General features: G+C 41.5%; 1 protein-coding gene across 1 annotated transcript in view; it reads left to right on the plus strand.

The window, feature by feature from the left end:
* cd9a (CD9 molecule a) overlaps positions 1-22,130 on the plus strand; it is a 30,692-nt gene continuing 8,562 nt past the window's right edge. Inside the window, exons 1-3 of the mRNA XM_069909272.1 lie at positions 1-201; positions 13,534-13,636; positions 20,131-20,228. Coding sequence (XP_069765373.1) covers positions 139-201; positions 13,534-13,636; positions 20,131-20,228 — 264 coding nt within the window. The 5' untranslated portion in view covers positions 1-138. The remainder of the gene's footprint in view (positions 202-13,533; positions 13,637-20,130; positions 20,229-22,130) is intronic.

Below are 22,130 nucleotides of genomic sequence, written 5' to 3' on the forward strand. Positions count from 1 at the left end.
CCCTCCCCGTCCCGCCCTGCCGCGAACCCTTGGAGCGAAGCGCACAACAAGCTGCTCTAGTCAGCCCCTCGGATTGAGGAAATCTCCCAATTTGTGTGGTTTTCCTTTAAAAAAACTGTCCATTTCTCGCCATCAAAGATGGTGCAAGGCGGCATGAAGTGCATCAAATACTTGCTGTTTGGGTTTAATTTTCTCTTCTGGGTAAGTGACTTTAAATGTTGTAATTGGGACTCCTCAGCAAGACCAGAAGTGTTGGTCTTCAAACTTCTGTAATTAAAAGACTGCCGTCCTCAAAGGTTCTCTGCGCCGCCAGTCGTGTTGGAATTCTTCTAAAGCATTCATTTAAGCTTCTGGAATTTGAAATTGCAAAGCTTTTTAAACTAAATTGGATGTGTAAGTGCTCCAGACGTGGAGTCAGTCAGGCGTCACTTCCATTGGGTCCTCCCCTCTTGTTTGTTTTTCTAAAAGAAAAGTATTCTCTGGAGAAGTGTCTTGCTTGTTAATATTGGGTGGAATCGCCCAAGAGCCTGAGTAAGTAAACAAGAGGGGGGGGGGAAGGTTGGGGGAGAGGTGGGGGGTGGGGGGGGAAGGTTGGGGGAGAGGGGGGGGGTGGAGGAAATGGCTGTGCCCATTTTGTAATGTGAAGAAATTCCTATGACTTGAGATGGGCGATTCTGGTTGGCTGAAGTGAAGGGCATTGCTCTGCAAGTTCTTCACCAAGCCTGGCTGTAATGGCTAGATTGTTGTCAGGAGATTTGTCTTTTCATCAGGACCTTGTTCTCTTAGCAAACATTCTTGCACACTTGTGACTTTGTCATGTTTTTTTTTAAAGTTTTGGCATGTTACTTCCAGATGGGAGTTGGGATTCTGCCGTAGGTTTCATTCCTGTCCTTTTTAAGATGATTCCCATTGGGGTCAAAGTTGGTCCTTTGGTCCACCTTGTCTGGATAGACCGGGGTGGCCAATCTTTTTAATTTAGACGGACAGGCCATTTCAGCCCATGACTCTGTGCCGCCTCATGGACTGAAATGGCCTGTTTCTGTGCTCTATGTCTAAATTAAAAGGTTGGCCAGCCCTGGTGTTGTCCTTTTTGCCACTGCACACAAATCTCATTTGCTATCACTAGGGCTGTATCCTTTTATGCCTTTCCTCCAAGTTCCTTTGGAAGCAGGTTCCATTGATCAGCCACTGTGCAAGAAAAAAAAACTTTCCATTCGTTAACTGCTGTCCTCTTGTTTTTATTATAACCCTACCATAAGATTTTTTTTTATTGGTCTACATGTCTTGTGCCTCTGAAGGCTTGTCTGTCTCTATCTGACCACCTCTAGGCCTCCTTTATTGTAGGGTAAACAGACCCAGCTATTCCCTCTGTTCCCTGAATTCCAATTCATCTGCACTCTCCACCAGAATAATCTTCTAAGAAAGTGGTGATTGGAACTGCGAACAATATTCAGAGTGTAATTTAATCAATGTTTGAAGTCTTAACAAAATTGTCTACTGGTAAATTTTATCTTGTGGCCTCAGAAACACATTTCCACCACTACCGCACCTATTGCAAAGCCAGAGTTCAGAAATGAACTGGCTAGCTTGATTCAATTTTATGTAGCTTTCTGTTCTGCAGGAGGCCTCCATGTGGTACCTTGTCATCTGATAACCACACTGTATTTGTTGATCTTGGTTACTTCCTCAAATTTTTTTCTCAGCATAAAGCCACGCTGACTACCCTTGATCAGTTCCTGCTTTTCCAAATGCAAGTAAATCTTATCCCTCCGGATTTTAACCAGAAGTTTCCCTACCACTGACTTAAAGCACAAGGGCCTGCGTTCCACTGTCTTATCCCTGCTGCCTTAAATAAATGAATAGCATTAGCAGTCCTCCACTCTTTTGACCTGTCCCCTATGATATCTGATGGTGCAAAAATTTTTGTCTCTTTTGCATTTTATAGTAACTTGCTCACATAGCCTATCAACTCTCGTGAAACCCAAAACATCTAACACTTACTCCTTCTCCCTATTGACTTATTCCATACTATGTACCCATCCCTGAATTCATTATCATGGATGTCCTTCTCCTTGTTGGTGATAGAGATGCGATGTATTCATTGTTGACCTCATTTGCATCACCTACCTCCACATGTAAATTATGCTTTGGTCCCAATGAGGATCCACTTTCTCTGGCTACACTCTTTTGCTTTGATGTGCTTAAAATTGTCTTGGCCTTATCTTTAATTCGACTTGCCAAGGATATTTCAGGATCCATTTTGCCTTCCTGATTTAGCCATGTTCTTTCCTTCAGGCTCCATGTTCCTCAAGAAACTCCCACAATCCCAATTGCATATACTTGCCACGTGTTTCCATTTTTCTCCTAATCATGCCTTCACCTCCTTTATCCTCTGAGGTTCTGTAATCTTTCCCAAATTTGCCTTTTTCCCCCCTATCTGAAATGTGTTAGCTCTCGACTCTTAACTCTCAAAAGGCAACCTCTTAGTTGTCATCCTATCTTCAGCTATCTGCTCCTGATCTACTTTTGCCAAGTTCTCTCACTTGTGCTGTTGGAATCAGCTTTTCCCCTTGAGGACTAACCCTTTTCTTAATTACCTTGAAACGTACAGAATTGATCTCTGTTGCCAGTGAGTTTCCATCCACACTTTCACCTAGCGAATTTAATTTCCTAAGAGAAGGTTGAGGACTCACCGATTTCTGGTAGGAAATGCTATACCCAGTCTCAAAAGACTTTCTTGGATGCATTTAACAGGCTTATAATTTGCTCTCTGTTATATCTTTTACCTCCTTGAGAATGCTCCTTTAAATCTACCTCTGACTTGATGGCTTGGATTGCAGAGCTAGCTGGACTGCAAAGGGGGTGCAAAGTACAGCATGACGTTTCGGTTTGTTTTGCAGGTTCACTGCTGGCTCACTTGGCCTCCTCAAACATATGGGATGGTTGATTAATTGGCCACTGTCATTTGTCTCTGGTGTGTTGGTGAGCAATTGAATTTGGAGGAAGGGGGGAAAATATGGGATTAGTATAAATAGGTGCTTGATGTCCTAAAAAGCCAGTTTCCCTGATACACATCTGAATTTTGACTACAGGTTTCATAATAACAGATGAACTTATCCAGTGTCAACCTAAAAGGCTTCTCACCTCTTGTCCATCTTCACTTCTACTGCCCACACTCACTACAACCCACACAAAATTCTACCTCACTCATTCCTATGTTTACTGATATGTTTGTTTCAGATTTATCCACGCCTTCATTTTATTTTGTGTGTGTTCAAAATCCCTCTACTTGCAATTCTGCAAGTAATATTTGGGCTCTTGTATGCTCTCCATTTCCTTTGTCTGACCAGTGTTGTCATGGCCTTCTCAGGAATTCCTGAAATCTTTTTTTGTACTCTTTAAAATACTTCAACTAATCTTTAGTCACTCCTGCAGTCTTGGTTTATCTCTGTAAGACACTGAAAAATAGTTACTAATTTAGGTCTTACCAAAATTTCAATATTGTGCATTTCTCAGTGTCTTCTCCAATGGCCCATGTTAACTCGAGTGTTCTGGCTTTCTGCCATATTGCCAGCTATGCCCAGGGTCTAATGTCTGCAACCCTTTACCAGGTAGGTCTCAGTTGTGCCTGTTTCAGCAGGAGATTCTGCAAATCAAGGCAGAAATATCATCCAGTGATAGGAATTAATCTTAGTGTACCAAAGAATGTTTTTGAGTGGTAGAGGTTTCTGGACAAAGTATTTCAACCCACAATTTGCAATCTTATCTCGTGCACCTTGTACACCTCATCTGTTAATTTTGTCCAACTGCAGTTTATGTGAGACATTCAAGCTAACAAGAAAAGTACCTTGTTAAATAAGACTTGTGGTGTCAAAATGTTGTATTGATGTGATTGGAAGGTCGGTGGTAGATTGTGGCAAGTGCAGTGAGAGATGTAAAAGTAGATCCACAGCAGGTTGTGTTGAGTGAGATTTGTCACAATGGTATTGTAAATGGTGTTATTGGTGTGCCTTTCTCCACAAAAGCGATCTCTGCATGGTTCCAAAACAAGCAATGTTACAAGAACAGTATTGATCAGATGTGCAATTTTATTTTCACAGTACTTTCTAAAAACTGTGAGTACTAACATCTCCTTTTAGCTTAAAATTAATGTTTAAACACTTTTTCACAGTCATGGAACAGCAGAAAATTTGGCAGTGTAAAAATTTTGGGATGGAATTTTTAATGCAAATTCCATCCTATAATTTTTTCCATTCATACCCCTACACATTCTTACGGAGCGGCTGCAGTGTAAATTGATCACATCCACTCCGTTTTTTAAAAAAAAGACGTAATGAATAGAACATTTCTCCTCTGACAAACTTGCAACACAGGAAGGCTGTGTAAAAGTGCCCATGTGTAAACAACCACATCGGACACTCCGGAGATAAGTATGCTAAAATTTTTTTTCCAGAGTAATTCTGAAGTTTATGCCATTTGTCTTTTTAGCTTTGAGGTGCTATAGGGTAGATTATCTGTCTTAACAGATAATGTCCGCTTGTTTTATATTCACTGAGAAGGAAAGGGAGGTTGAATATATGGTCTTGAATCTCACCAGTGTCTCCAATAGATTTTGAAGTGATTTGCTTTAATTGTTGGCAAACTATTTTATTGCAATTATTTAGCATGATGTTTTGATGGTGCTTTTCAGGTTAAAAATAGAGGGACGTGGACTATATGCAGAAAGTTGAGGTTGGTGTTATGGTCTCCAACATGATAGGCCAAAGAGCCTCCTCTTGTGCTATTCTTATCTCTGTATGTTTCGTTTCGACTTTAAATTCTTGATTGCCATTATACTGAAAGTAATTGAGCCTTTACATCTGTAGAAAGCAGTTGCTTCTCTATTTAATGGTGCAGTCAGGCAACAACATTCGATCTGCAAGTACGTGTATATTATCTGGCAATGGAGAGGCTGTAGCACAGCTTACCTCTTGAGCAAACAACAAGTAGCAGGAGAGGATTGGCAGGCCATGCAACAACCAGGGACAGAAATGGTCAGTCAATATTTCGTCGGGTCCCTTTGTCAAGACTAAGGTGGGAAGAGGAGAAAGCAAACAGAAAAGGGGTCAAGTGATAGAATAGTGGGCAAAAGCTGGTGGTGGTAAAGGTGACAAAACGGATCGGATAGGAGGCCATTAGAAGGAAGAGAAGGTTCAAGGGAAAAATGAGAATGGCAGCAGGTAAACAACAAACAAATTGGGGTGGGGGGTGTTACCAGGATTAAATATGTGTGCTGCACTGTAAAGCAGGCTGCAAGTAAAGCAGGCAAGAATTAGCAAGAAAGTTTAAAAAGCTTTAAATAAAATCAAAAGTTCTGGAAGTATTCAGCCGGCCAGAAAGTATCAATGGAGAACAAAACGGTTGCTATTTTAAAGGTTAGTAACCCTACTTCACAACAGTTGAAGCAAACAGCTTTTAAGTTGGAGGAAGAAAGGTGGGTGATGAGAACAAATGGAATGTGTACTTTTAGGTTATAAGATGGGGCAATGAATGCTGTCAGGCAGATGAATGAGGGCAGTTAGTGCTGGAATTCCCACATTGTTTCAACCAAATGCATACAAACTCTCGGAACAACACATAATTTTGGTTTCTCTATCTGCACCATCAACTATTTGCATTTCACATCTTTGCTTTCTCTTGCAAGATGCTCATTAATGTAACTGTACCATGGCAGCCCTGGCCTCACTTAACGAGAGGTCATTTTTAAAATCCCTACCTTGCTCTTTCTGTAATTTAAAACTTACTTTCACTTTCCAAAGATGATAAAAAGAGCCTTCAACCTAACCTGTGCCCTTCACTCTGTCTGCTATAATAGCAGGGATCTCCCAATGGCAATCCATTTCAATTCCCTGTCATATTCCTGTCTGCCAACATGTCTGTCCATAATCTCATGCACTGCCAAACTGAGACCACCTGCAAATAATTGGAAGAACATCTCGTATTCCACCTGGCCTTAACAAAAACTTCTCTGGTTTCAGTTGGGCATCTTCTCTTCTATCCTTGTATCTCCATTCCTCCAGCTCCCCGCTCCCGTCTCTCTCTTTTACCATATCCCTCTGCCTCCTTTCCTCGAGCTCTGTATTCACAGAGCTATCCCCTTCCCAGATCAGTTCTCAGCTTTTCTCTCCTGCCTTCCTCTCCAGGTCCACCTATGGCCTCTTGTCAATTGGCCTGCTCTCCTCCCCTGCCCCTTCCTTTCTCCTTCTCCCCTCCCCCCCCACCACCCCACCCCACCCCAACCTTCTTATTTGGGTGCCTGTCTGCTTTTTGCTCACCCATTGAAGGTCTCAGGCCTGAAATGTTTTTTTTACTATCAACCTCGTATGGCCACTGTGGGAACTGCTGAGTTTCTTCAGCACTTTTGTGTATTTATTTACATTTAACCTTAACTGTAAACTTTCCATTGATGTTCCCTGATCTCAGTTTCCAGCACTTTTTAAATTCTGCTTCTGCAGTCTCTTTAATCATCACTGTTCATCTTGGCATGTTGCAGTACTAACTTCAGCATACCAGCTTTTCTGATTGGCGTGGGCCTGTTCTAATGTAAAGTCATTCCCATCATTTATACTGAACTCTGTCTTTTTTCTTCAGGTTGTTGCCTGACCAGCTCAGAATTTTATTATTTCTGGCAGTTGCTATGTTCTATTTCTCACAGTTCAGGCATTTTTTGTTTCTGATTCATTCATCCATTAAATTGATGGCTTCACAAATATTGTCACCTGAGCAATCTTGACTTTCAACCAATCACTTGGCACTCCCTTTCGATCTCTTTTCTACTATTGTCCTACCCTTTCCCCCACAGCATAAAGCATACCCTTTTTCGCATTTCCACCAGTCACTGATGTCAACAGATTCAGTTCAACTTGCTGAGTGTGTTCAGCATTTTGTTTTCACAGTACATCCCCTTGGTATCTGGCACCTATGGAGATAGGTAGATGCCAAATAAGTGAATTTGTTGGTTGCTTGAGATTGGGTGTGGCATAATTGACACACTAGCCATTAGGGATTCCCAATTTTGAACTTTTGTGTTTTTTACGTATTTATTTTTTGCAAATTTTTTGGGGTTGCTTGAATTCTGGATAACAGGCATTTTACTGTATTTCAGATTTCCAGAGTATGCAATTGTTGAACAGTAAATTAGCATGAGAGCAAACACTGGTGCATGGAGCCCATCAACCACTATTTACATGAATTTCATTTTCTCATTTACCATGTCTTTGTCCGAATTTATTTTCTGCTCTTCAATTTACAGTGATCAATTAAACTGTAATCCACACTTTAAGTAAGATGGGAGAAAATGAGTACTCAGGATGGGCGGGCGGGCGGGGGGTGGGTGGGAAAGGGGGGGAATTGATTGGTGGCAGGTGGGGATTGAATGCTGGAAACCCCTCCAGTTACAAGGTGAATATACAAACCATGCTGACTTTAGAAGAGATTAGTAGTGAGGCAGCAACTTTACCAGTTGCACCATTGTGTACTGCCCCATTTTTTAAAAATCACTTTTCATTTTTCTCTTAACATTCACAAACTGGCAGTGTCTGTCCAAGACATTTGCATCTTTTTAAGTGGCAAGGTCTACAGCTGGGGTTGGGTAGGGTATCATCCTTGTCAACGCTATTCTTGTCACTGGTTTGGAAGTGATGCTCCTCTACTCTGTCCCCCTCTGACATGATGGAAGCTTGGACGCCAAGAACACTACCCCTGCTGATGCAGCCAGCTAACTCTACTCCAATGTTTTGGGTCAGTGATTTCATTTATTGATGTACCACAGAAAATCGACTACAAAATGTAGATCTGCCTTTCTCTGGAATCTGCAAAGATACGGTTTTAACCCTGTTTATATGGGGAAATAGGAAAATAACAGGTTTCATCGTTATCTTTTATTTTCTCACCTCCCCTTCACTTGGTAGAAAATGCTAAGAAACATCCAGAAGCTTGAACATTATTAAATGAGTCATTGCAAAAGAAGCTATTTTAAAAAGTTAAAATATAACAAAGATATGAAAAAAATTCTGAAGAATCCTCAAAATTTGATTTGAGGTAGTGATTAGAAGTACGATGTAATTTGAAATACATGCAGTATAACTTTGATGTAATATGTTTGGTTCTTTGCTGAGGGACTGGTAGATTTTCTGAACTTTTCTGGTTTTAATTCACTTGGGTGGTATTCATGTACCTGGGCGTCATCTTCCTTGGTACACCTTTCCTATCCTCCCCATCTGTCTATCATCCTTCACTAATCAGGCTCCACTGACTTCTGTCTCCCACCTCCCTCTCACTCCTGCATTCTCTCTGTCTTCCCTGTACATTCTCTGTCGTGATGCAGGACCTGAAATGTCAGCCATTCCTTTGTCTCCACAGATGGTGATCAACCAGCAGTTTCTTTTGCTCCAGATTTCAGCATCTCTCATCTCTTGTCTCCAGTGCAAACTGCAAGATTATGTTCTTTGAATCAACTGATTTATTGATTTTTCTCAAATGGATGGGGGTAAAGTGTGAATGATACATCTCCAACCTGAATTTGTCAACAAACCTTTCATTGCATGATTGATTAATTCCTCTTTAACATGGTTGTGAACATGGTAAAACAACCTTCAGTCTTAACAACTGAGCAATGGTAGCCCATGTCTATACATTGGGAAACAATTTCTGGGAGGAAGATCTGTAGCTTTTGAATCTTCAGAATTTATCGTCATTAACAAGTCATGAAATTCTGTGTTTTGTGGCAGCATCACAGAGCAAGCGTTCATATTATAAGCATCTTACAACATTACAATAAGAAAAAAAATAAAAGTGCACTAAAAGCAAGGCAGTGTTTGCTCCGTTGATTATTCAGGAATCTGATGGCAGCAGGGAAGAAACTGTCCTTGTGCTCATCTTTAGACTCATCTAAAGATGAGTACTCATCTTTAGACTCCTGTACCTCCTCCCTGATGGTAGCAGAGTGAAGAGGGCATGGCCTGGGTGGTGGGGGGAAGATAGAGACTGCTTTTTTAAGACTTCGCCTAGATGTACTCGATGGAATTAAGTTTTATGCCTGTGATGACGCAGGCCAAGTTCTGGAATTTATTCTTGTCCTGAGAGTTGGTACCTCCATACCAGGCAGTTATGCAACCAGCCAGAATGCTTTCCATGTAGAAGTTTTCAGTTACGTACTAAATCTTCCTGAAATTATCAAGTTTCATGATACTAGGGTTGTATTTGGGAGATAAATACAGTGCAATGCAATTTGATATCTGCATAAATTTCTGCTTTGTCAAAATGGCTGCTTCATCAAGCAAGTGATAATCAAGTTGTACGCCATCAAGTTCTTAAGAACACAACTTCTAAAATGCAGGTGGTAATCTAAAGTAAATCAGTGAAGAACTTTGATATTAGATTTTTATTCCTTTAAAGCATAATTCTTTCTTTGGCTTGGCTTCGCGGACGAAGATTTATGGAGGGGTAAAATGTCCACATCAGCTGCAGGCTCGTTTGTGGCTGACAAGTCCGATGCGGGACAGGCAGACACGGTTGCAGCGGTTGCAGGGGAAAATTGGTGGGTTGGGTGTCGGGTTGTTCCTCCTTTGTCTTTTGTCAGTGAGGTGGGCTCTGCAGTCTTCTTCAAAGGAGGTTGCTGCCCGCTGAACTGTGGGGTGCCAAGATGCACGGTTTGAGGCGATATCAGCCCACTGGCGGTGGTCAATGTGGCAGGCACCAAGAGATTTCTTTAGGCAGTCCTTGTACCTCTTTGGTCCACCTCTGTCATGGTGGCCAATGGAGAGCTCGCCATATAACACGATCTTGGGAAGGCGATGGTCCTCCATTCTGGAGACGTGACCTACCCAGCGCAGTTGGATCTTCAACAGCGTGGTTTCGATGCTGTCGGCCTCTGCCATCTGAAGTACTTCGATGTTAGGGATGAAGTTGCTCAAGAAAAGTGCAGAGAACAAAACAAAGGACTCTACATCACCTTTGTTGACCTCGCCAAACCCTTCGACACCGTGAGCAGGAAAGGGCTTTGGCAAATACTAGAGCGCCTCGGATGCCCCCCAAAGTTCCTCAACATGGTTATCCAACTCCACGAAAACCAACAAGGTCGGGTCAGATACAGCAATGAGCTCTCTGGAAAGCATAATTATACAGCCTAGAACCACTCCCTCTAAATACCAACCCAAGTAGTCCATGCTAACCAAGATGTAATTCTGAACTAATTCAATTTGTTTGCACTTGATCTGAATCTCTTCAAGCCCCTGCTTATCCATAAGAGCATTCACTATCCATGCCCCTCACAATTTTATAAACCTCTGGTGGCATGGATCGTGCCAGCGATTGGGACCAGGGTTCGAACCCCGTGCTGCCTGTAAGGAGCTTGTACATTCTCCCCATGTCTGCGTGAGTTTTCCCTAGGTACTCTGGTTTCTTTCCACCTTTTGAAACATACTGGGGCGTAGGTTAATTGGGTGTAAACTGGGCAGCATGGAGTCAAGTGGGCTGAAATGGCCTGTTGTGCAGTTTTTAAAAAAAAACTACTCTTCACCTATCTCTGCTCGAGGAACAAAGCCAACCTATCCAAACTCTGTCTATAACCTGACCTCTAAAATCCTGGCAGCATCATATTAAATCTGCTCTATATCCCTTCTGATTTATTGATTCCCTTACTGTATAGCTGGGGGACTACAACTGTGCACAGTATTCTAACTGGACTCACCAGTGCCTTGTAAGTAGAATTGTGAGTTTCCTACTTTTGTATTGCCCCATGAACTCCACCTTCTCCAACTGAGTTTCCACTTTCAAGGAACTATGTGCCTACCCCAGGTCTCTTTGCTCTACAGCACTTCCCAGGGCATTCACTGTATGTTCTAAAGAGCAACACCTCAGATTTGTCGAAAGTTAAATTCCATTGCCACTGGTCTGCCAACCCAACTGATCTATATCCTGTGAAAAACTTGTATACCCTTCCTCACAATACACTACACAATTACTAATTGAGTTAACTATATTGCTATCCAAATTGTTAATATAGATGATAGAGTGGGCCAGTTCTGACCCCTGTGGCCTCCAATCAGGAAAAGCATCCTTCTACTTCCCTTTACCTTCTTCCTCTAAGACCGTTTTTGAATCCCATAAGGCAGTTCACCTAGGATCCCATGAGATTTAATGTTCCAGGTGAACCTTGTGGGGACCTTGACAAAGGCCTGGCTCAAGTCCATATTTACAACATCCTCTATTTATCAACCATCTTGGTCACCGCTTCAGAAAACTTAAAAGATTTGTGAGACTATCTGCAACGCACAAATGCATGCTGATTACTACCTTCAATCAGTCTCTGAAAATCCAAATGCTGGTAGATCCTGCCATTTAGAATCCTTCCCCCAAGCAATTTTCCAACCACATGCATTAAACTCACTGGCCTGTAGTTGCTTGGCTTGTTCTGTTGCCCTTTTTAAAGACAGTAATGTCATATTAGCCACCCTCCATTCTTTTGACACCTCTTAATGCAAAAGATGTAAGGGCCTTTGCAGTTTCTTCCCTTGTCACTCTTGATAGACCTGTCAAATTTCTTGGGATTATCTTGTTCTCTTTTCCCCTCCTGTTTTCCCTTGTAAGCACACTTATTCATCAAGGGATTTTCTTGTTCCATTCTTCTTAAATCTGATGTAAGCCATATTTTTCCTGACTAGACCCTCAAGATCCCTTGTCTACTAGAGTTTGTTAAACTTGCCAGTTTTTTCCTTCACACTTTTTATCTGCTCCCTTGAAAAATTCTCTCCCAAACAACTTCTGCACTGCAAGTTCCTGGCAAATCACTCTGAAATCCAGGTAATGATTATAACTTGCAGACATCCCTTTTTTTCCTCCACTATTTTAAAACTAATGGAGTTGATGGTCATGGATCCAAAGTGCTCCCCCACTGGCACTTTTGTTATTTGCCCTATCTTGTTCCCTAAGAGGAGATCCAATGTTGCACCCTCTATCTTGATTAAGGGGGCTCTATTGAACACACTGAGAAAAATGTGGTTAGTGCAGTCAAAAACTGGGCTTGAGAACAGGTGGATGGCATGGTCCCATTTTATTTTTTTTTTAGTTTCTAGTTTAAATTTTTTTAAGTACCTTTTTGTTCAGATGTCCAAAATCTGGGACACTCGTTTCATGCTTGAAATTATCTGTAATTGGGAAAACCTTGATGCACCCCAAGACAGTATATTGCTTGGAGGGGATAGAAATGAGAGTTCTCCATGAGAAACAACTTGTATCCAGGAAGTAGGGTCCTTCCTATTACTAGAATTTACTAAAAGAATTTGCTTTTTAAAATTCACCTGACAAAACTGAAAGCATTCACAGATCTTTTGACAAAATTGTTTCAGACAATTTTGCAAATTTTTAAATTTTCCTCTGGTACAGCTGAAATAAATGGACGATTATGGATGTATTTATCTGAACCAGAGTGCTTGCATCCCTTTGAATTTGACCCAATATTCAAATTTTGAACACAAATATGTCTTCCTAATGAAGAAAGAATTTATTTGTGATCAAAGTTCCATGAAGGTTCATCAGATTCCAAGTTGTATTATTAATTTTGTTATCCAGCAAATTCTAGAGCAAAATGGTTTCAATTTCTGCCATTTTCTCAATTACCCCTTATTTATTCCCTTCCTTGTAATGTGATTCTTTGTTATCATCTGTGGCCTTTTATTTATGTGCCTGTATATTAGGTTAATGTTTTTTATTGCTTGATGCAAGAGGTGATTCTCTTTGTAATGTTTTTTCAAAAAAGGACAAGAAAATAACTTCATAATATCTTTCTAATTTCATTTGTACTTTCTGCTCTCTGTATACCATTTTCAACAGATAGTTGATTACTATTTATATTGATCTCAGTTTCTGAAGGCATTGTTTAAAGTGTGGAAGAACTTGAAAATTCAGCTTGTAAAGGTTCCATTATTGTCACATAATACTATATTTTTAGAATGTAACATGCATGAAATTCTTTAACTTTTGTCTACCATAAGGTAGACAGAGCATTGCCACTTTGACCAGCACCCCTTACAGAAGACTAGGTGATCTCCCCTCCAAGTATTGACCAGTCCTGATCCTGCTTAGCTTCCGAGATTAGACCACCTCAAGCATATTCAGGCTATTTTAAGTGGTGTTGTGTTGAGTACAATACACAAGCATGCTGGAGAAACTCACCATGCGCCCATAGAAAGCAAAGGATAACCAACATTTCAGGCCTGTGGAGACTGTATGACCAACAGAGTTTCTCCAGCATGTTTGTATATTTATTTGACCCTAACATCCGCTCTTTCTTGTTTAACTTGTGTTGATTACTTGTTTATCTACAATGGTTATACAGTATGTACTTAATGTTGAAGCAAAACACAAAGTAGGTATTTTCTGTTGCTGCTCTTATCAGACTTTTGTTTCTCCATTAAATTAAAGGGGTGGAAAGTTCAGTGCCAAAACTTTTTTGGGAAATCTGACTCGTTTAATATAATTTATCTTCTCCCTCAGCTTGCAGGGACTGCAGTTTTGGCAATTGGATTGTGGCTTCGATTTGACCCATCAACAAAGGAAATATTTGAACTTGAAAACCAGCCTTCCACGTTCTTTACAGGTGAGATGGAGAAGTCTGAGCAATGAAGGTGGAAGACATTTCACCTATATTGGTTCCTAGTGTGTAAACTACACAGGATATGGATAATGATTAATATAAAACAGGAACAAACAAATTAAGTTGGTGGTTTGAGGAACTGAACCCAAAATGTTATGGTAAATTACTGAAAAGTACAACAAAAATGACCTCTCACTTGACAGTTGTCCTGGGTAAACTTGTGCCTCTCACTTGGTTCGTTTCAGATTGGTCAGTGTTTGAGCTACCGAAAGAAAATAGACACACACACCAAGAGCAGTTCAGTTTATACGAATCTTTATTACTAAATCTAAAGCTGATTTCAAACTACAATATGCAAGCCCTTCCCAATTATACTTATCAATGCCTGGACTGGTCCCAGCTGGCGAAGCGAGGCAACGACTGCACATTTGTAGTAGGTTGACTGGACGCTGGTAGCAGCTTCTCCACCTCCCCCGATCGGGACGTTGGTTGGAGTCTAGAAGTTCTTCTTGCTGAGAGATGTTTCCACCCCTCAGAGAGTCTCAAACTTCAGGAGTGGGACCATGGCTTATATTACTCAAAAATTGTTTACTCATAACTTATCTCTTTGAATAAATGATTTACTTTTCTTCAAGGTCTCCTGACAGTCTGCGACCAACAAAAGACAACTGCATCTCTGGGCCTCATGGTGGAAATGAGATTATGTCTTCTGATTCACATGTATATATTCTTGCACAAAAGACAACTGCATCTCTGGGCCTCACAGTGTAACTTAGATTGTCTTCTGATTCAACTGTATCCCTGGGCCCCATGGTGGAATTTAGATTGTCTTCTGATTCACATACATAAGCTGTCTAAATCCTCCATTACAACAGTAATTCTCATATTTGAATATCCCTCCAATCAGAAGATACAACTATCATCTTGTCTTTTAGCTTCTAATGCTTCCAGTTGATGTTCTGCAATTGATGTTTATAACCTGTATCGGAAGCTTGGAAAAAATGTAAAGTAATAAAAGATATGGTGATGCCTTTCGGCCAGCTTTCCCTCAGATTTAAATGGGGGGGAGGGGAAATACGTTTCTATTACTTTGAACTTTCCTTCGGGGTTGTCTGCATTCATTTGGAAGTGGCCTTTTTCAATTGGTTTGCTAAATGCACTGCACATCTGCAACTTCCATTCTGCTCTATTAAGGACGCAGCTTGTATCGTGTGCAGGGTATTTTATGTAATTGTGCAGTAGTAGTTCAATTATAATATGTGGGAGATGGTGGTGGTGCAAGAACAGCCAGAGGTTGTTGCTCAGGATTGATTTCTCGGAATAATTCTCTTAACACAAATGTTGTTAAAAGAGGCTGTTCCAGTACAGAACCGATATTGACAAAACAGCCGTGGCACTTCATCATTAATTTCCCCATGGCTCAATTTGGAACAGTTACCTGAGGGAATTGGAGTGAGGTGGTTGGTGTGGTCTTGATGCAAAATGTGAGGACCACCCAATTCCTTGTCTCTTTCACGTCTTGTATAGCAACAAAGCTGCCATCTCCCCTTCTTTGGCTGCACAGCTCTTCCCAACTGGCAGATTTCTCAGTTGTAATAAACAACAAAAATCACTGGTTTGTTTCTGAGTGGGGAGTGGGGAGAGTGGTGCAGCCCAACAGAGGGGAGATAGCAACTTCCATTGGAAGGAGACGAGAGACCACAGGATCCGGGTGATCTGTCAAAACATTGAACATGTTGCCAGTCTCCAGCATTAGATCTGCACGCTCTGTGCAGCAACACACTGCAATGATGAATGCCCTGCTCCCCACCCAAGCCTTACTGCACCAATTGTCACAGGCCATTGTCTTACACTAAACTAATTATTGCAGTTGGAGAGCCAGCAGAGGACAGGAAGTTGCAGCAAGTGGCCAGCTCCACCGCTTGTTGCTGAACTTGTGTCCCTTTTAAAGATTGGCTATGTATCTGAGCATTTACTCTGAAAGAGTAATAATCTTTGGAGTGCCAGTGTGTATATTGGAAACAATAAATAGAAGGGATTAGACACATGGAAGTTGGAAATAATTCATTGTTGGTTACCCCCCCCCAACTGATTTTCACTGTCACATTTGAGTGCAGGAGCAGAAAGCTAGACAGAGCAACTTGTGGTGAGAAATTGATTAGGCTGGTGTTGATCAGGCTGGGATGGGAGGGAAATTTATCTGAATGAGGGGATTATACTTCTTGGGGCTATAATGCAGGTAGGAGAATGAGTACCATTTCTGTTCCTTTTGTCAACAGCCAACTCCACTGTGTACTGTTAGGGTGTGGGTGCTCTTAGAGATGTCTCCAAAGTGATCCCATCAACATTTATCTCTCTACTGTTTGTTTTGTTCTTGTCAGTGTTGATTAACTCACAAACTCCCATTTTATTACAGCTGCTGAATCCTTAGGCCTCAGTGAAGAACCAAGTGGTTAGATAGCACAATGGGGATATTGTTGTTTTAATCTTGTGCAGCTGTCCTGCTGGAACTAGCCTGTACTGTCTGGTCTGATTTCAACTTTGGCAGGCCGCGGCAGTGTGTTTACAACATGTGAGGTAATCTTAACTCCTGACTGCTCATGCCACTAATGTTCCTTTCCCCACTCTCCTATACTATTGTTTTTCAGCCTTTATTTCTGACCAAAGGGAGTTACACCTAAATCAATGTTGCCCATCAGTACCCAAGCAGTAGTGTTCTTCATTGCTCTGAACAATGTGCAATTCTTTATACATCTTCAAATACTCTTGCATGTTTTGAAAATGATGCTTAATAACTGCAACATCTTGCAATTTCTAACCAGTTGTACACTTGACAAGCATTGTTCAGCATTGGTTATTCTACAATATATGTTTGCTTCATTAAATCTCTGAATTTCCCATCCATTCTACATTCCAATTATCCACTGATTCTCTGCCATCCCTGTGCAGAATCTCGCGTCATTTCACTATCAATAGGTTTAATGTTGTAAAAGAAAGAACACAGGCAATCTTGACACAAATGGGAGGACAGATCAGTTCAATTGCCGATCCCGGTTTTTTGGAATTAAAAATTGGCAGGTAAAATGGTAAACAAGTAGTTGGATGGCTTTCAATGAACACTTAGTTTGGAGACATCAGGAGCTCCCTGGATGATTAAAGAACCAATAAATAATACAAGGTAAACAAGAAACCTGCAGATCCAATGCACAAAACAACCGAACAAGTCGCGTAGCATCCAGAGGAAGGAAAAGATGGTTGACATTTCAGGCCTGAGCCCTTCAGGAGTGCCAGAAATGAGATGGATGCCCCCCCCCACCCATCAATACCCACATTTTCAGTATTGGTGGGTGGGGGTGAGAGGAAAGAAGGGAAGGGATGCAACCCATCAGGTAATGGGAGGTTATAGGTAGAAGGGTGAAGAAAATAAAGAAGCTGAGAAATGATTGGGGAGAGGTGAGTGGACAGAGGGTTAAGAAATAGCTCTCTAATTGGAGAAGGAAGGAAAGGAGCCGTGAATTGATGTGGTTGCCCATTGTGACCTCCCAGTGGCTGACCACTTTAATTCCACAACCCATTGGCACAGTGATGTCTGTCCATGCCCTCAAGCACTGCCATTTTGAGGCCACCTAGTAAATTAGAGGAGCAACACCTTGTATTCTCTCTCGGCACACACCTTCTAGACAGGATCAGTTCGAACCTCCATCAATTTCAATTTCCATGAACTCCTGCCCCAGTCTCTCTCTTTCCTGGTCTCTTTTCCACCAGCTCCGCACCCCTTCCTTCCATCAGAGATATCTTGGCCTATTCCATTTGGCCACTTGCCTGATTTTTGGCACTCCTGAAGAAGAGCTCTAGCTCGCAGTCAACTGCCTTTTGCTTTCTATTGGATGCTGTATGACCTGTTGAGTTTCTCCAGGACGTGTGTGTACTGAGCAAATGATACAAGACACTCAAAGGAATCTAGGTGATGAAGGGAATTGCACAGATGACTAAATATGTACTCCATAGTTGATTGATTTTTTTTTTACTTCAGACTTCAGACCTGTGGCAGTGTAGTTTGGCTGTAGTCATGGGAGTGATCAGAATACTGATGAACAAATACTTTGATTTCGAGCAAGAGGGAGATGTCTGTGACATCCTCCTGTATTTGATTTGGAGCTGCTCCTCTGTTCATTAGGCAGTCATGAACAGGATTTGGTTATATGATGTAATTAAAAAAAAATAACAACAGAAGAAGGGATGACACTGCTCAGAGAAATGGGTTGATGTGGCAGACTAGAGTGGTACTGAATGAGCTGATTCCTCCGGGATGATGATGAGGCAACATAAATAATGGAGAATGGAGTAGATCTGCTCATTGTACGAGGGATAAATTGGTGGAAAGACGAGGATGACAAAAAGAATTAAAATATTGGTAGGGCATTATCGAAAGGGAAATGGTTAATGAATAGATAGCAAGCAACTACATTAAAAGCATCTGCTGAGTGCCCCGCCACATTGGATCAGGCAGACCACAAATGGCTATCCACTGCACTAAATCATTGATCTTTTCAACCTTGCACAAAACTTGAAAGACAAATTGTTTTTCCTTGCATAATGAGATTTAACCCAAGTAACATTTTTGATGGCTTCTAAAGCACACATGCAGCTGTTAGCAGCCTTGTACATTAGCACTTCCTGTTCTCTAACTGAAGGATGTTTGTGGAAAATGTGAATCATTTACTGATGCAGATTCACATTATGCAAGCAAGACATTAATTCGAATATGATTTTAGGGACATTTTTTTGTGGAAAGACTGTGATCAGAGTAATTTCTATCTGCAGGTTGTTAGGTCGTGTTCGATTTCTGCACAATATTTGATATATTGCACATGAATAGGTAGCAATAAATAGAGTTTAATGTTACATCATAAATGACCACTTTCCAAGCCATTGTCCCTGTGGGAACACCCAGATTTGTGTAGAGTTGGTACAGAATTCAGCTGCAAATTCAAACTTCACACCTCTAATTGCATATATATAAGTGGCAAATTCATGTTAAAATAAAGTGAGGAGTGCCTAGTAAGTTTTTAAAGGCTTGTTTTTAAAACCGACCAAAAAGAGAACTCCATTTACAATTGTCTGTATTTATTCTTACAATATTTATTATTTTTCTTAAAGCTGCAACAAGTATACCTTTCATTGCATCTGTCTGTTGTACTTGTGTCACAAGCTTCATTCATCACAGATAATACATAACTTAGCTCACATTTCAAAAAAGAATTCTGAAAATGAATAATGTTAGCATAGCAAACAAGTTCAGATTTATCATCATCCTTGATGATTTCTGTTGCTCTCTGACAGCAGCGTTTCAAATGTTTTCTAGTTGATAGAGAGTTGACCTCGTGCAACCCTGAGATTCTGTTTCTTGTGGGCCAGACACAATTTCTACTTTATCAACTGTGCAGACTGTACTCAAGAAAAGAAATGTAAACAAATTCTGAAAGTATAGAAAAAATATTCAGTAATGTGCGAAGCAAAAGTTCTTAAATGAGTCTCTGAATCTATTGTTGAGGAGTCTGATGGTGGAAGAGCAAAAACTATTCCTGAACCTGGTGGTTTGAGTTCTATACCTCTTTCCTGATGGCAGTATTGAGTACAGAGCATGTCCTGGATGTGTGGATCCTTGATGATTTCTGTTGCTCTCTGACAGCAGCGTTTCAAATATGTTTTCTAGTTGATAGAGAGTTTTGCCGGTGATGAACTACCTTTTGCAGGGCTTTCTGCTCTGAGGCATTGGTGCCCCTATACCAGGCTGTGATGCATCCGGTTAGCACACTGTCCACTAAAGTTTGCCAAGGTTTCCAATGTCATATTGAACCTTTGCATTGTGGGGGATATTTTCTTGCCAACCAACACTGACTGGGGATTGGAGGTGCGGAAATCCAGGATCTAAATACACCATGCGATATTAACACTCAGGTCTTGGAAGTTGTTGATCAGTTTTATGGGGATGATGGTGTGGAATGCCAAATTGTAGTTGGTAAAGAGCATCCTGATGCATGCATGTTTGCTGTCCAGATGTTCAAAACTTTTATTTAGAGCCAGTGAGATGACATCTGCTGTAGACCTATTGCTGTGGAAAGGCGGATTGGAATGGATCCATGTCTCTGCTCAGACATGAGCTGATGTGCTTTAACTTCACTCTCTCAAACCATTTCATCATTGTGGATGCATGCCATTGGTTATTTCGGGAGGTTATTACCATGTTCTCTTGGGCACCGGTACAATTGAGGCCTTTTTGAAACCGGCCCTGTCAGTGAAATATTGAAGCCCTTCATGAAAACATTGCCAACCTTTAAAGTCCAATCCTGAGGTAAGTTTGTACAGCATCATAAGGTCTAGAATGCTGGGAAGATCAAAGGTTTTGACTGAACATCATTGAAAGAATAATGGTGTCACTTGGAGGTAGTGATCCCCTGCTGCTTTTGTCACTCATTGTATACATTTCCTCGCAGGTGTCTATATTTTGATCGGAGCTGGTGCCTTGATGATGATTGTTGGGTTCCTAGGATGCTGTGGTGCAATTCAAGAATCTACCTGTATGCTTGGATGTGTAAGTAGGAAGACTCAATATTAATGTTCTACTTGTGTATTATGAGGAGATCCATTCTGTTATGGCCTTTTCGTAAAGGATGTATATGCAGTTGAAATGCTGGTTAAATGTTTTTAAATTTTTCACGATGTGACAAAATCATTACACGGGCAGGGCCCGCAGGTTGAATTTCTATTTGTCCATTAGGGAGTATGCATCTTCCCCCCCCCCCCCCCCCCCCCCAACTTGCACATAAAAGATGAAGAGATAAAGTACTTTTAAGGGTGCTTTGGGGACTTCTAACCAAAATGTATAAGTAGTACACTTACCACTGCTTGTCCAAAATGCAATACCTATTAGGAATTTTCCTGGTGAAAATGAATCATAGGTTCCATAAAGTGTCAGGTTAACCAGTCATTTATCAACAGTCTCGTAGTCATTTAGAGATTACTTGAGTATAAATGTACAGCCTAGATGATCCTTTTGGATATTTGTTCAATGGAAGCTGGATTGGTCTATCATAGACACCACGTAACTAGCAATTAGAAGTTGGCATCACGTGACTAATCTTTGGAAATGCAGTTTCGAATCTTTGGAAATGCAGTCATTTGAGATTAATTATTTAACTCTCCTCAAGGTTCCAGGGTTTGAAAATGGGGAGATCTGTGCTGATTTCTCACATGATCCAGTTTCCTTAACAGCTTTTAATAGAATAGCCTATGTGGTAGATCTATGGCCAGATGTACCCAGCCATTTTGAACTATCAACCTTGATTTTCACCTGTTTCTTAATCCAACTCACCTTGTAGGACTTGAACATGTACCTACTGAGCAACTTCTTGAGTGTGGTGATATCACTGTGATGCTGTTATGCCATTAGTACTGTATCTCTGTATGGCCAGCCCACCTTCTTCCTGTAAACCTCCCCTGATATTCCCTAAAAAAGGTGATTACACCCAAGTCCCTCCCTCAGTATGAATCCTGGAATCAGGCCAGCAACAGGAGCAGGTGTCCAGTCTTAAGGTTATAATAAAACCGGACATGAAGTAACTCCACTCTTTTATTGTTATTGATGAAATATCAATTTTATTACCATAGTTTTTTTTAACCGCAATGGACAAGTTTCTGAGGTCGTACAAGCTAGATATTGATACGCAATCACTCAAAGTCCCAGACAAATCTGAGCTCTGGCTACTCTGTTTTAACGACTTTCTGCACGCTTCCACTCAGTCGTGGATTCCTATGGCAACAAGCTATGCCTGCTACGATTGCAGGTTGGCACTGGGCCTACGCGATCAGCAAGGGCTGCACGACATACAAGGAGGCCGTGAACAAGCTCCAAAGCCAGTACAGGCCCAGGACGAACATGGTCAATGCCAGATCTCCTGGCCACCTGCAAGCAACAGCCCAGTGTCCCCTCGAGGAATTCTTTCAGGTCCTGTGCAAACTTGGGCGAGCCTGCAGCTGCAGGGATGTTACTGCCAAGGTCTACACAGATGAACTCGTTCAAGATACCTGTGTATCAGGCATCCAGTCAGACTATATCTGCCAGCCACTGCTGAAACTGGATGAACTGGCCTTGCAGTGGGTCTTCAAAGTGTCCAAAACATTGGATGTAGCCCTCCAGTGAATTCTCCTCTGACAACGTGGCTGCCTTGTGACGAATGCAGACGCCGCCATCTTGGGACGCGGGATCCCAGGCTGCCTTCACGCAGGGATGCCCCGACTTCACCCCTGCTGCCGCTGAGCACCTGGTGCAATTTCAGCGGCCAACAGAAACCACCCTGGAAACCCTGCCCAGCCAAGGAAGAGCTGTGTTGAGGATGTGGGAAGAAACACTATGCCAAACTCTTAGTCCAGACTTTCCCCTCTCTAGCAGCCCCACCTGGGGGCAGTGGGGGCTGGCGCCATCTTTGCTAGAGTC

Source organism: Narcine bancroftii, chromosome 13, assembly GCF_036971445.1.
Source record: "Narcine bancroftii isolate sNarBan1 chromosome 13, sNarBan1.hap1, whole genome shotgun sequence".
In the NCBI taxonomy this organism is placed as follows: Eukaryota; Metazoa; Chordata; class Chondrichthyes; order Torpediniformes; family Narcinidae; genus Narcine; species Narcine bancroftii.